The sequence below is a fragment of the Periophthalmus magnuspinnatus genome, chromosome 22 (genome assembly GCF_009829125.3).
Source record: "Periophthalmus magnuspinnatus isolate fPerMag1 chromosome 22, fPerMag1.2.pri, whole genome shotgun sequence".
Taxonomy (NCBI): Eukaryota; Metazoa; Chordata; class Actinopteri; order Gobiiformes; family Gobiidae; genus Periophthalmus; species Periophthalmus magnuspinnatus.
Genome location: NC_047147.1, coordinates 12,522,909 through 12,538,453, shown reverse-complemented (window position 1 = coordinate 12,538,453; position 15,545 = coordinate 12,522,909). Strand labels below are relative to the sequence as shown.

General features: G+C 37.6%; 1 protein-coding gene across 3 annotated transcripts in view; it reads left to right on the top strand.

Annotated features, from left to right (window-relative positions):
* The window catches only part of syt14a (synaptotagmin XIVa), a 28,610-nt gene that overhangs the window by 2,261 nt on the left and 10,804 nt on the right, over window positions 1-15,545 (top strand). For 2 of the 3 annotated variants that reach the window (XM_055231028.1, XM_055231030.1), the window contains exons 2-4: window positions 8,868-8,915; window positions 12,675-12,827; window positions 14,067-14,288. In XM_055231028.1, coding sequence (XP_055087003.1) covers window positions 8,868-8,915; window positions 12,675-12,827; window positions 14,067-14,288 — 423 coding nt within the window. The remainder of the gene's footprint in view (window positions 1-8,867; window positions 8,916-12,674; window positions 12,828-14,066; window positions 14,289-15,545) is intronic. The other variant, XM_055231029.1, reaches the window with a different exon arrangement.

Below are 15,545 nucleotides of genomic sequence, written 5' to 3'. Positions count from 1 at the left end.
TTGACCGTTGTTACTGTGGCTCCCGGTTTGACAAGTGGTTTGTTACTGGACAAATGGAGTGGGTTGCATCAGGAAGGTCATAACACTCCAAATGATGTGCCCTGGTTACCAGTGCTCCAGCTGTTGCTTTTTTGGTATCTAACTAATGCCAATCAGCGACCTACAATGCATTTACAAAGCCGGATTCTTCTCCTCAAATTTGCATATTGTAAATAACTCCAGGAGCGTAAACATTTGAGAAGACACTGAAATCTGAACTGCTAAACTAATACAAAACTCCTATGAATTTCCTAACTTGTGTGTAGAGGTCTAAACTACAGGTACAACATGATAGTTCTATAAAAAGACAATATTTAGTTCTTACCCCAGCTCAAATTGCAATTTCGAATCGATTGCAATACACTGTGCAGTCCTATTCAACAGAGTGTGCTCCATTCCTCCTTTGACGAAGACGAGCACAGATCAACCCAACCCAAATGTCTATGAAGCTTTGATGAGCGCTATGTGGGATGCGGTAGTGGGCAGAGCAGTTGACTTTGAATGGTGGAAGTGGGCCTGTCACGACTTATCGTTCAATATATGTTAAATGGAACGATCATTTTTGAGGGTCAGTTTTTATCGTAGGTATTGTTTTTTAGTACTAGTCGGTAACCTTTTGTTATTTTTCCTGTTCTATGATCAGATTTGAGCTGTGGAAGGTTGAATAAATCACTTCTATGACTCATTATAGACACAAACTAACTACCCAAGTGTTTCATTCTGCTGTTTATTTACTGCTGTTGTATTTTTTAACCATATCATACATTTTGGGATAATTATACTCTAGGGTTATAGTGTCAGTGGCATCAATTTGTTTCAGTATTATCGTTTATCATCTATATTTTCGTCAGCAATATGTTGTACTTCAAAATATGTTATCATGACAAGCCAAAGTGGATGTCTTATGACCTCTTTGTCTTGTACTTGCTTCCTATTGGTGCTTTTCTTTCATTGCTTTCCCATCATTCTCTGGGCTTGTTTGGGAAACCAGGCAACAGGATATGATTAGATAATAAGTCTCTTGACCATTTGTGCTAATGTGCGCTGCTATGGCATTATAATCATTCAAATGTGCTTTCTTCCAGGGCCCAAAGCGGCGGAGGAAATAGTGCAGACACAGCACTGACACTTCATGGAGTATTTATGCTCCGAACCGCTGTGATCAATATGTTTACGTAACTCGCCAAGGCAACACCGTCAATTACCTGATGGCGTTTTTACCACATGATAAATAAACCTGAGTATTGTTGGGGGTAAACTGCATAGCATGTTGAAAAAGTGACAAATCTTACCAAGTTTAGATGAAGTATATGTTCCCTCTATTATATTTTGGTTTTGTTATGACTTCAAACCAAACTACACTCGATAATATAGTGAGGTCTGGGGTCTTATCACTAATAGACATGATTGAGTTCAACATTTATGATTTTAGATATCATAAAAGAAGATATTTCATGGCAAAGTACAACGTAATCAATCTGAGAGTATGACATCATGACGTCCTAAAATCTGAAGACCACAATAGCCTTGTGACATTTAGTTATGTTGATAAAAAACTAATTGGGACAACACACTGTGATAAGTAAAACCTTTAAAATGCATCGCTTTGGGGCTAAAATAATTGTACATCCAGGTTTGAAGGAGGTCATGACACAAAGAATGGCATCAGTTCTTCTTATCTTCTCATATGGATTTGTAAGTGTGTGTGTGTGTGTGTGTGGGGGGTGTGTGTGGGGGTGTGTGTGTGTGTGTTTGTATGTGCGTGTGTGTGCGTGTATGGGTAGTTAAGTAATAAAACAGAAAAAGAAGGGAAACAGCGTCAAATTTAGAAAGAAGAGAAAAAATAAATAATTTAGTGAGTTAGTGAGGTTTCAGTTTTTTTTCTTTTCATTTCCTTTTTTAAAAGATATACTCCCTTTTCTCCTTCCTTTCCTCTTCTTCCGTTGCTCCTTCTTTCTTTCTTTTGTTAATAGTTTTTTTTTTATAAAGTCAGTACAGCTAAGGGCAGCAGGCATTCATTCTGTTTCTGTTCTATCTATCTCTCTATTTTACATTTTGTTATGTGACTCAGCTATTTACTTCAAAAATTATTTTCTTCTAATCCAAATCCATTAAGTCACATTTTGAAATAATTGAGTGTTTGTGCCTAAGCTATAGACGTGCTTGTTTTTTAATAGTACAGCATGTTCTCCATATTTACCTTGAATACACAGAGCGCCTTTGTTTCTCTGATCTTGTCCCCAGAGACAGTTTGTTGTACTTTTCACAGTGTTTTCTAGTATGGACATCTTTGATCAGCAGTGTACTTATACTGCGTCTGCTTAGGGCACACTTGCACTGCTCTCATTTTTCTCTCTTGTCACTTCTCCTTAAGACACATATTTTTTTCTTGTCCTTAATACCAGAAATGTGGACGATATGGACGGACAATGTGGTCATTAAAACGTCTGTGAAGGAAGATGGATTTGTTTATATAATGGCAGTGGAAGAAAAGCCAGTACTGAAGAAATGTATTTCATTGTTTGATAGACCAAATGTTATATACAGCTAATAGTTAATACATGGTACCACTTTATAATAACTACACCTTAATTAGCCAAGCATAAACAAAGTCTTAATTCATGATGGACAGTTTATTGAGAAAAACTGGATACGCTGGTGACACAATCGCACAATCATTGTTTTATATGGACTTGTATACTTATGTGTTTTATTTGTTTTTTTCTGCTTTTATTGTCTTTCAAACAGGAAAAAGAGAGCTCAGGTGCTTTCACTGGGTTCTCCTGTATAAATAAATACAAAAACAAGAATGAGTCAGTATTAGTAACTACTTAATTAAAGGGTTAGGTATTAATTATCCTACATAACTATTTGTTCACACTTTAAAGGCTTGTCAAAGTGTACTTGAAGATATTAATCCATATCTAGTCGATGTCTTGTTGTGGCGTTTCTACAAGCAAACAACTAAAGAATAAAATGAACTGAGAAGTTGTCTTGAATCAAAGAGTCTGATTTATTAAAGCAATTGTGCGCACAGTTGTAAAGAGCTTGTTGTGTCTGACAGAACGTCGTCTTGCCCTTAGCTGTGTCGTTGTCAGTCCATATACAGGATATTTATACCACACAGATAAGAATTACATGAATCAGAAAACAAGTTATTGCAACATCACCTCTTAAACCAGATGCCAAAACACTTCTTGCGACCTAGGATAAGCAGTTTGTCTAATATGGATCAGACAGAGGATAACAGAGCACAGTGCATTGGATCTCCAGGTCAAATGTGTAAGATATAGTTGAACGATAGGAAACTGGGACTAAGTTGTTTGCATACCAGTACACAGTATATACGACAAAGAAAATTAGGTAAAACACTGCAAGTGCCTCTATTGCGTTATAGAGCCAGTGCCTTGGTGAGAGCTTTTGGCAGTTTTTTTGTTTGTTGCCCTTGAATTTAACGTTCAAAATGTGGTGACCCGTTACAAAGGCGTTGATTAACATTGGACGGTTTAGTGGAATTTTCTGGCTCTAAACTGGGCGCATGTTGGTTGTTCTAAAAATAAGCCTTCCGACTGCACTAGTTTGAGATGTCTTTCCACTGCCCAGAGCGATGGAGAGTGCCGCCAGTGTCGAGCAAATAGATGGATGACAGGCTTTGTTAAGTAGCAATCCTGGATCAGCTGACTAATCTTAAACCTACTCTCTCCTCCATCGGCTAATTGATTTACGCTGGATTATACTTGCGGCTGGGTTTCCACTTAGCAATAATCTTATTTGAACATGTAAACTGATTTTTAAAAAGGCACAGTTAGGCCTGTCATGATAAATACTATATTGATTTCAAGATATGATAGATAGGACAGTATTATTTGGGGGTTATTATTTATCGTCTGTATAGTTTCTTTGCACTACTGGGACATTTGTGTTATTTTTTGGCTATATGATAAGATTTGAGCTATAAAAAGTTGAATAAATTTTTTTTTTTATGATGCAAAAGTGTTTCATTCTGCTGTTTGATGTTATTATAGCTCATTATTTTTAACAATATTATACATTTTGAATAGTTTTTTTGGTTTAAATCTGCTCTTACTACTGTTCCAGTGGCATGAATTAGTTTTAATATTAGCATATATCATCTATATTTACTTAAGCAATATATTGAACTTCAAAATCTGTTATTGTGACTGGCCTAGGCACAGTTATCTTCAAATTGAGAGATTTTTAAAAATTTTTGTATGCAATTTCCCTGTGCTTTTACACTCGCTCAGTGCTCACCTTGTGTCTGATGTTTTTAAATAAAACCTTGGCATTGAAAAAAAAGACTGTGTTATTAGTTATTATTCATTTGGGAACTAGTAAAGTCTTGTAATGATCTGATATTTTGTGTTCAGCTCAGGGTTGACACCTTTTGTTGTTCTTGTAGCTATTCATGTGTTGTTAATGTAACTGCTTTTTTTATGTGACACGTTGCTATGTCGACAATTTGATGCAAAGGTTGTATTCATCAGGTACCAGTTTGTTTTGGAGACTGGCTCTAGGAGTTGACACTGCTGTTGTTTTGCTCTTGTTTTGACATGGGTTATGGCCTATCGTAGCCTTCGTGTTCAGAAAATAAGCAATCAGAAGAAATTTGGAGTGTTTTCTTACACCGGAACGCGACAGTATGTATGTATTTGAATTGAGATGTGATATAAAGCTGTAGAAATCTACTCTAAACTCCATGCTACTCTAAGTTCAGTAGCAAGGAACGTCATGACAAAAAGATGTAATCAGACGCTACAATCTTGGATGACTGGCATATGTTGCATTGTTTATAGAATAATTGTCATGGAGCTTCAAACAGACAAATTAGATCAAGTACAAATGGAAAACATGCAGTATATTCAGCTTACAAGCCCAGAAAAAATGCGATCATTAACTATCTGGTTAACTGGGTTTATTGGATTAGAGTTAGTGTGATTGGTGGACTTCTGCGTTGTGTTGTTTTGTGTAGTTTGTGGTGCATTACAGAGCCACGGGACACAGCAGGAACTTTTGGAGGTGCTCTCTGTTTAATCTGGTTCACAATAATAGAAAATAGGGTCAACATGTGTAGCTATTTACTGGTCCAGCTTAAACTACAGGGGAGGAGATACGGGACAGGGAGGGAGTTAGCATCTCCCTGCAATATTTTCACATGAATAAATTAAAACAACAGAGCAACATCAGAGCTCAGTATCAGCTTATATACCACTAAAATATAATTATGGATGTAAATAAAGTCAAATTAATAACAAATAGGACCAAGGTGGAAAATCTAATACGAATCTATTTGCAATACTAAACCAAAACAGTTATACCAGCAACCTCTACCACACTGCTTCTTCTTTGCTTCCAGTCCTTTTCTTCCGCCATCCATCCATCCACTTCTCACTGTCAGGTCGATTTCCTCATCTGCTCTTTCCTCACCCAGAACCAGGCCTTAGTGGGAGCAGCCTGAATACAGCACAGCATCAGCAGTTTGCTCCAACAAACTGGGACAAACACTCCAAAAGTCCGTAGAGTTCTGCTGCCTTAGGGTGAGCGGGGGCACCCTTGGGTTAGTTTGCAGAGCTGCTTAAGGAGTGAAGAGGAGACTGTATTGATTAATGCTCTTTCAAATTGATTTGTGGCACTTGAACAGAACACATGAAGGGCAACTGGCTACTGCTGAGATGCACAGTTCATCTATAGTGGTTAGACTTCTTTTTTTTTCTTTTAGCCTTTTAGAATAATTTATCTGACATACACAGACCATATTCCAAAAAAGGGAACAAATGGCATGTCATATTTTGTATAGATTGTGTTCATCTGTATTCATAGCATTCTAAAAACCCAATAGTTTACAATTCACATGGGGAAGAAAAAGTAAAAATACAGAAAAAACACAATTTGCCATTTAAATGCCAACCTATTTCCCTCTGGTTCATTGTAATTTCTGGAAATAGTTGGTCAGCTTCAAAGAAAAAACAAAGTGAGCTCAAATATACAACAGTGGAATCATTTTCTCGCAGTGTTATGAAGCAGTATCTTTGGTTAATCTCACCGCAAGATTGTTTTTTGTTGGAAAACCTAAAGCCATAAAATAAACATGATGTGGTTGTGCTGGTATCTTTTAGTTTCCTTGTACATTTTTCCAATTGCAAGTCATTACCATCACTACAGAATTATGTAACAGATGACTAAAAGCAATCGTCTTCACTGACATCAGTTACAAACATTTGCATTTAATAACTGGAAGCGGCGCAGTACTGGATCATGTCACAATATGGCAGACCACTCTTGCGCTTATGATCGGAGTGAGAGAAAATGTTATTTTTGACGTGGCGTGTGCAAAGTGAGTCGTCCTCCCACTCCCAGCTGCTGTATGGGTCTGCTGGTCGTCAAGACGTAACTCGTGTCATTGTAAGCTTCGGTTGTAATCGCAAGGCCGTAAACTAGCTAACACTTTTGCAGTATATTTTTCCCATATTGCAACATCGCCTCTTAAACCAGATGCTGAATATAATACTTGAATATAATACGTGACCAGTATATATACATGGTGCATGTATTTGCCCAAAAATCAAATCACATGTGTCATTTGGAAAACAATGACCCATAATTTAAAACTCTCTCACGCTTCAAAATGTCACTTTAGTCTTTATTTCATCAGCTTTCCCTTTGTGCATAATTTACCTTATCATTGACATTTGGATAATCTGATGACTAAGAAATAATTTTGTTATGAGATATTTAGTGTGCATGTTAACATAGCCACTGTATGCCTGAAACCTTACCAAAACGATGATGATGTACAGTGTTTAGAAGAAAAGTAATGGTTTTAAAATATTCATAATCTTGTCTGTTTGTAACAATAACGGCATTTTTATTTAATAATGTTGTTTTCTAGACCCAGCCCCCTGAAGTGAACTCCTCTGTTCACATCAAGGTTTCCACAGCGAGCCAAACATGTGGCCTAGCATTTTCTACACCATCCTAGAATTAAAGCTTTATTTTGCTTTTTTTTTTTAACTTTCAAATGCATTATATATCAGACATGAAAGGTTTTACTAATTCATGTAACATAGTAGTACCATTACATCCATATGGTGCACCATTCTATATGATGATAACACTGCTTGTTTTCCAGGCTAATTAATTTCCCTACTGTTTTCCCCTTATCTCACAAAACTTCATTGTTGTTGCATAAAAAGTCTGTCACATTTCTAATTATACTTTTTGCTTGGGCGTGTACTTGCCCACGGCTGCCTGTTTAATGCCACGCGTTAATAACAATGGCATTCTCCGTTCATAACTGAAAGGTCAACCCTCTCAGAGCCGATAATAGTCCAACGGCGCTGTGCATTTGAGTGTGCTGGGGCTGGCTTATGAGGACTGCATGACTCCAGGAGGGTCACAGCCTCAGCTATTTGTACCTGCACCTGTAGCTGCTCCCGACGGGATCCAGCTTCCAGACAAGAGTGAGTAAGAGAGCAGAATTACAGCCACTGTCTGGAGGAGAGAATGGAGAGGAGAATGGAGGAGAGTGCATCACTGTGGTGGAAGAGGCATGAGCACATTAGGCCTTTGTTGTTAGATTAACTTTGCATAAGCAGTGGAGAGGCGTTAGTTTACAATGGTCTAAGCTGGCTTCATGATTTGTTGTTATTTCTTGTTGCTGTGTTATATTGATGTTGAAAAAAAAATGTTTGTAGTGATTGTTGCATGGAAACAAACACGTGACTACCAGGCCAAGTTAGGTCAGATCTTTTGAGATGTCACTCCGCTTACAGCAGGGCAAGTTTATTTATATTGTTTGTACACAATATAGATTTGTACACAAGGTTAAGTGCTTTACAGAATAAGAAATACATTAAAATCACAATACAACAAATCAAAACATAAATAATCACAATTTATCATCATAAAATCAATCTTAAAAGATAAAAGTGCAGAATAAAAACCTTTCAGTCATATGCACAGCTAAACAGAACTGTTTTGAACCTGGATTTAAACATTGTCAAATTAGAGGCCTCACATCTTCAGGAAGACTGTTCCAGGTTTTAACTGCATAAAACTGAAATGTTAATTCCTCATGTTTAGTCCTGACTCTGGGCACCAGCAGGAGGCCGGTCCCTGAAGTCCTCAGAGTGTGAGATGGTTCATGTCACTAACATGCCAGAATGCATTCTTACAGTAAGGTATTTTTTGCAGTAAAAATAACCAAAATAACTACCTCGGTTACTGATACTGATACTGATGTTTTATGCCATACTGTGGAACATTACAAAGAATTGACATTTCCATGGAGACAAGCAGGTAGCAGACTGCCCACCAGAAAAGTAAAGTGAAGTAAAGTACCTACAATACAATAAAACATCGAATTAGACTATATACTTAAAAGACCTTTCTTTTATCTGTGTTCTTGTGAAAAATTGTATGGTTACAGTATTTGCTGTGCTTTTTTTATAATTTGTGAAAAATACACCTTTAATGAATTTTTTAAATGTTGCACTTGTTCAAAATAACAAAATAACCTTTTACAAATAAAACAGTATTCAGTATTATGTGGTTCATTCCAATTGTCCATACTGTCCAGTTGTCCTTTTAAAAACTCTTGTCTTGTCCAACCCACTTCCATGTTTTTCTGTGGCGTTCTGTCTCCCACTGTCCCTGTTGAGTCTCTGTATTGTGTGTCGTATTATCTGTGTTGACATTTGCCTGTTGTGCTGTGGGACTGGTCTAAACTCTCATGCATATATCAGCCCTGTGTCATGCTGTGCGTGTTAGCTCCATCACAACGGCTCATTCAGAATGCATTGTCTTTGCAGGTGGCGAGCGCAACTGTGGCGTTCATGAGCTGATCTGCGTCCGAAAAGGTAGGTCACATCACAAATTTCACTTATATGTTCATCTGTGTGTCTCTTTGACTGTGGGTTCTTGTGTCATTAATTGTGTTTTAAATGTCTCATCTTGTTCTGTTTTTGTTGTATTTTGTGAATTAATAGAATGTTAGAGCATAAATCTACTAAAATAAAGTACACAAAAAGTAGATAGTGTAGTGTTCTGGTGTAAGAAACCATGACGAATTTCTTCTGGTTGTTTATTTTCTGAACACAGGGGCTACTGTAGTCCCTAACCCACGCCCAAACAAGAGCAAAACAACACCAGTCTCAACTCACTAGAGCCAGTCTCTAAAACAATCCAGTAACTCACGAATAGAAACTTCACATCAACTTGTCGACATAGGGTTAGTGTCATATACAAAAACAACATTAACAACAACACATAAATATTTACAAGTACAACAAAAGATGTCAACTGCGAACTAAAGACAAAATATCAGATTACATATCATTACACTAGATTAGTTGAGCCTGGTGATTTTAACTAACCAGGGGCATGTCCAGACTCTTCTAACTTTTTTTTTTTTTTTCAGTTTTGAGAATTTAATACATTAATTTCATAATGTTGGATATAAATGAAAATTATAAGAATTAAATATTTGTTTTTGTAATAATTATGTGTAATATTGTAAGTACTGATAATATTACACAATTATATTTATCCCTATAGTATATGGTGGCCTATAACCGCCCTGGCCACTTCCTAGAAACACCCTCGTAACTAAGACATAAAGCAAGGTATGAGCAAACCAACTCTGAAGTTAAAATATATATGTTTTCTTATTACGTTATAAAACATTAGTAAGAGTTTTACATGTTAAGAAGTAAACAAGAAATGATATGAGTGGTAAAATCAACTTTGGGCAGTTTTTTGCAAAGAAGCCAACAGTTATCCCAAGTTGAACCTCATTATGTCATTATATTTTACATTTTTTTTGAGGAAGTATTAAAAAGTATCCCTCCGCCAGCTGGGAGGAGGAAGCAGACCAAATATAATACTTGTCTATCGAAGTCTCAAACTAAATGTAACCAAAATGCTATTATGTAAATTGACCTGTGCCTGTGCCTGTATTTCCGGTGCTGCTGCTGCCACTTTAGTGATGAGCAGAGGTGTATAGTACTTGAGGCTGCAGTCTGAACATGTGTGGGTGTGTGTGGCTACGCCGTGGAGTGCTCCCGGCCCATCTCTGCTCCGAGTGGGCGTCTTTGTGGTTTTAAAAAATGCTTTTATTCAACATTGCAACTGTTTCTCTAACAAAAGAATGGACAGAGACAACACAGACAGTAGCAACTATGAGTAACTACAAATGTTACCATGCGGTGTACAATCCCACTGTGGTCTGGTTATGGCAACATTATATACTAGATCCATGTGTGAAAAAAATGGTCTCCAAGGCAACAGGGTCAGCAAACAGGTACAATTTGGAGTCCTTTCCCTAGCAACACACTTTGGTCCCTGTTTTTTTTTTTTCAGTTGTGCACGGGCATGCTGGGAAATGTAGTCTCTGTGCTTGAAGTCTAGATGGAGAATCATTCTTCAGCTTTTAGCATAGTTTATAATTAGGGTGTTCTGCCAAAAGACACAGCAACAATTTGAACGAGCAACCTTATCTTCATTGGAGAACTGCTTTACCACTCTAAATAGAGACTTAAGTAAAAATCCAATAGACTTGACTTTCCCTGGCAGGGCAACCAAACCGTATTGATGTTACAAATTCAGATCAAGATGACCACTGTCACTTTTTACCTACCAATATTGTATAATCCCTCCTTGACCATTCTACAGACAGTCATTTCTCTTACTTAATATTCACTTTCGGGAATTCAGTAGCTCTGGATCCCGATCCATCTGGACTGTGAATAATTCATCCTCTACCATGAGAGAGCGCTACAGTGTGAGCAGACAGAAATTCCCATAGGAGAGTGCTGCTCCTATTGCACCTCTCAACCCAATCAGGAAATCCTCTGCGGGCATTACATCCATGTATTCTTCATAGCACTCTGCACACCAATCACACATTTTAATACTTGTATAATCTCTGGACTGGTTACGCAAGACTTTTGTTAAGTACACGCAACAGTGAACTTATGAAACTCCAGTACTTTTAGAAACTTCTGACTATTTGAGTTTTCATGGCGATAGAGCAGTGGAGTGTTGTGTAACTCCACAGACAGACGATCTAATGCATGTTGAGTTATAGCTTCTCAGGCCAAGGTACTATGGCTAATTAACAGCTGAATCCACTTAATCAGAGCCAACAACTCTGCACTTTTAATACAAGAAAACACACAAGTAGGCAGTAAATTAGCCTCAATCCCAAACCTTTTTGAAACAAATTAGCTGATTATATTATATACTCAGTGTCCGTGCTATAACTGCAAATGAGCTCATTCCCAAGACCAGATGGAAGCTAAAGATTGGCATGTCCCAATTCCCTCACTATGCACGGCATACTTCAATGAAGTGTGCAGGTTCTCAGAGTGCATGAGTGCACAGGGAGCAGGGGTAAAAAAGAGAATTGTAAAGATATTTAGATGGCTGTAGAATAGGGCCAGTGTGGAGTGGTTTTCTAAAAATAGAAATGTATTTATAAAAAAATAACACTTTAACTAACACTAAGGCTAATACAAAATGAGCTATAACTAAAAAAAAGGCAAACGTTTGAGGCAGCTTGAGCTTTTTATCCCAAGCTTATCAACATCTGGGCAGGTGCGTCTGATCTGCTGGTGGGTGGGTCTGAGGCAAGGAGAAACAAGAATAGAATGAATGGCATAATATAAACTTTGATTAGAAAATGTGGTATATGAAGTAATCTTTATGGATTCTTAAATAGTGCTGTGTGAGAGCCCATTTTGCAGAGCGCTTTGTTGAAAATACCAACATTGTGAAATACAATACTGTGAGAACGCTAAATTGATGATATAACAGCAAGCGTCACACTTTCTTGCCTCTCTAATGTGTCACAGACCACAGCTCTAGACCACGGGTCAATCCTTGTGTTTGTGAAGGTTATCTAAAAGGTCAAGGTCATAGTGGGCTCCCTTAAATCTGTCATCAGCCCTTTTATACATTTTTCATGCTGTTATGCTAGTTACGAATTCGATTTGTAAAGAGTTATTTCCTTTGAACCTCATCAGATCAGAGTTACGTTTTATGGTACCGCCTCGACGCTGTGTCTGGGGCTCAGATTGATGCTGCTCCTGAACCTGTTGCTATGGTAACAGTAGTGGCACCGCTCGCATAACCTCGTTTCTCTAATGCCCTAATGTAGACTTGTTGTGCTCCTTCCTTTCTTGGTGTTATGTTTGGCATGTGCTTTATCAAATTATTCTTACTTCTTAGTTATATTCAAAGTGTTGGTTTTAAATAATTTGCTAATTAATCATAATTTGTAGTAGCCTAATCTGTAGGCCTCATTTTCCTACAGACTGTTCCCTACCTGAGTTCACAACTGTGGATCATAAGGCTTCACTAACCCTATCCTCTTCTCTCACACCAGCTAGCTTCATACACTTGTTCTACCATTATTTTCTAACTTTCCACTCATACATTTACTACCCTTCCTCTATACACAATCTTAGCCTCTATAACTGTCCTTCTAGTTTAGTTTCTTCTATCACTTATCCAAATCCAGGACTGTCTTATTGCTAATTTTAAGTATCAACCAATTAAAATGTGTTAAAAGAATCCATTTGCAACTTGTGAAACTTGTCTTTTCTTGTGTGTTGCAGTGTCTCCTGAGGTGCTGGGGTTTCTGACGGCCATCGGACTCTTCATCATTCTTATGACCTTCTTGTTCTGGTACCTCAACAACAAGCTAGCCCTCGAGAACCCAGGCAGCCTGCCGTGCCTTGACAACTTCAGGAAAAACACAGAGCTGCATGGTGAGCATACAGTCACTACAAAACTATATTAACAAAGCAATACTCATTTACGTTGTAACTTCATTCAAGTAATTGCTAACTGCTTATATATTTGGTATTATCTTATTTTTGATACATTGATTATTGTAGATTGCACTGTTGGAACACATCCTGTTTACAGATACACATCCCCAGTTTTCTCATAACCATCTCAAAGTATTTGTTCCTTTTGATGGAAATAGTCACAATTCAAAAGGTAAGTGAAGTGATGCATACTGTGCTAATTAGAATATAGCCTAAAAAATATTAAATTCAATAACTACAATATATATATATATTTTTAATACTGCTATTTTTTGTACATTTCTGATTAATTGCCAGATATCATCTGAATGTTGTCATCAGGGTAAAGAGTTTGTGGCACCACTTTCTGGTGTGACAGTACTAGAGCTGGTGAGCTCTCTACATGAAGCCCCTGGCTCTAGCCTTTCTCAGTTCTCACAAGGCTAACTGCGGCTGACAGGTGTAGTGCTGTTTATGTGTGTTCAGGGCTCTAAGCTGCTCTGGTTTAAAAGGCTGGTGGCCCCAGGGAGTCCCTACAGGGACCTGCCCAAAGAGGCCAACAAATAAACACAGACACAGAGAGGCAGTGTGCCGAGGAGTGAAGCAAAGGGGGAAAACATTTTATTTTATTTTTGTGAATGCAGACCTTTTTCTTGTTTATCTATCAACAAATATTCTCTGTAGTCATGAAGCTGTTCTGTATTAAAAGTTATGTACTTTCTGTTGCACATTAAAGAAGACCTGGAGCTCTGCTGCCACTTGTTGGTTGAAACATGACATTACATCAAAGTTACAGGCCACCTGCCCAGGGTTGCTATAACAACATTTGCAAAAGGCAAATATTTATTTTAAAGCTGTGAAATGTATTCTTGTGTTTAAGTATAAATTGTTATCACTGTTCAGCGCACAATAGTCAGAGTAGTAAAGCGTTATAGGTTAATGTCATTTGCAACCTCTAATAACAAAATAAACTTCTACTGTATATTCTGCATTTTTGATCATCATCATAAAAACAGAAGAGTTGTAGAAGAACATAATAAACTTCTGGGTCACTACTGGTAAACACATTTATTGAATGAACAAAAAATTTTGTATTTTACATAATAAACTTCATTGGGTTTACATTAACACAAAAATTTGCACAGTCCCCGTCTCTGTAATGTGAGTGTTTACTTCTTCTCTCTTTCTTCCAAACAGAAAAGCCCTATGCAGATGCACATCTGCACGGCTCCTCATCGGACAGTGAGGATGAGCTGATGGGGCAGTACCAGGAGGCCGTGAGCCGCTCCCAGGGGCTCAGAGGAGGGGCGCGCTCTTCCTCCAAACCACTGGGGGGCTTCTGCTGGGACACACGACACAAGTACAGCCTGCTCACTGCTGAGTACGACGGGTACAGCAGCGACGCCTCTGCTGACGATGGTAAGTTCAGTATTCACAAATCTCATTCATTATTCACTATCCATGAGTTTCAGAATGATGAGAAATTAAGATCGTTGCCATAGCAATTAACAATACAAAACTAAATATTATATCTTTTGAATGGAAAAAAGTCCTCAAAATGTTGCATTTAACAGAAAGCTCAAACCTATAAATAGATAAGGAATCACATATAATTCTTTAATCAGGTTGAGCGCACCTTTCATTATAAGAAGACCACAGTGATATCCCCACACTGTCAGTTAATCTAGAGGTGATCAAAGCTGCTCCCGTTCCGCACACTCTCTGTGGGAGGGTTAAGAAACAGTCAAACTGTCTGTGAAACCTTCCCTTTATTGTCTTTTTTTTTCAAACCACTCATCCCTCTATCCCACCATCTGCCAGCCTCAACGACACAAACCCTTTTATGAACGGATGGAAAGAAAGTCACGGGGGAGCACAAGTCATGGCCTATTTTCTGTGTTTGACTGGATGGATGTGGTGTTGGTTACTTTTCTGTAGAGGTTCAGTTATTGGTGGATTATCATGACATTTAAAAAAAATCTTAGAGTTAGCACCATTGCAAAGACAACCCCCCACCAAGGCACTAAGAGCTAAAATCTGATGTGGGAAGTTTGTTGTTGTGTTGAGTAAACCACTTATCCTTCACAATGTAAACTAATATTTTTATTAACCTACAGAATCCTTTCCATAATGTGCTTATGTTGGCGTATTACAGCTGTAGAAACAATAAAAATGACACCCAAACAACATTAGCATTATCCTCTGTAAAATGAATTTCTGCCTCTGACTATTTAAAGCAATCTTTTCCTGCATTGCAAAGGACTCAATAATGTATGAGACTTCTGCTTTCATTAGTAAAGAACAACTGTACAAGGTTATGCAAGCCCTGCTATGACTTTTATACACCACTAGATGGACTCTTGTCTTCTGCCAATGCATTTATACTGTTCTGAACTTACAACATCTTACAGCATAAACAATATATTATAACATTTGATTTATTACAAGTATTTTTGTGTTTTGTGTATGACTATGGTTAGTTAAAATGGTAAGATTATCCTTTTTATTGAAGAATATAATTACAGATTCTCAGCTGATCTTCAGTTGCATTTTAAAAACGCACATTTAAACCCTTGGAATAAAACAAAATCCAGGCACTCCAGAAAAGTAAAAGTCACATAAGGAAATATAGTTAAAAGTCCTTTATTCAAATGTCCAAAGTCATTATGTTTTGAC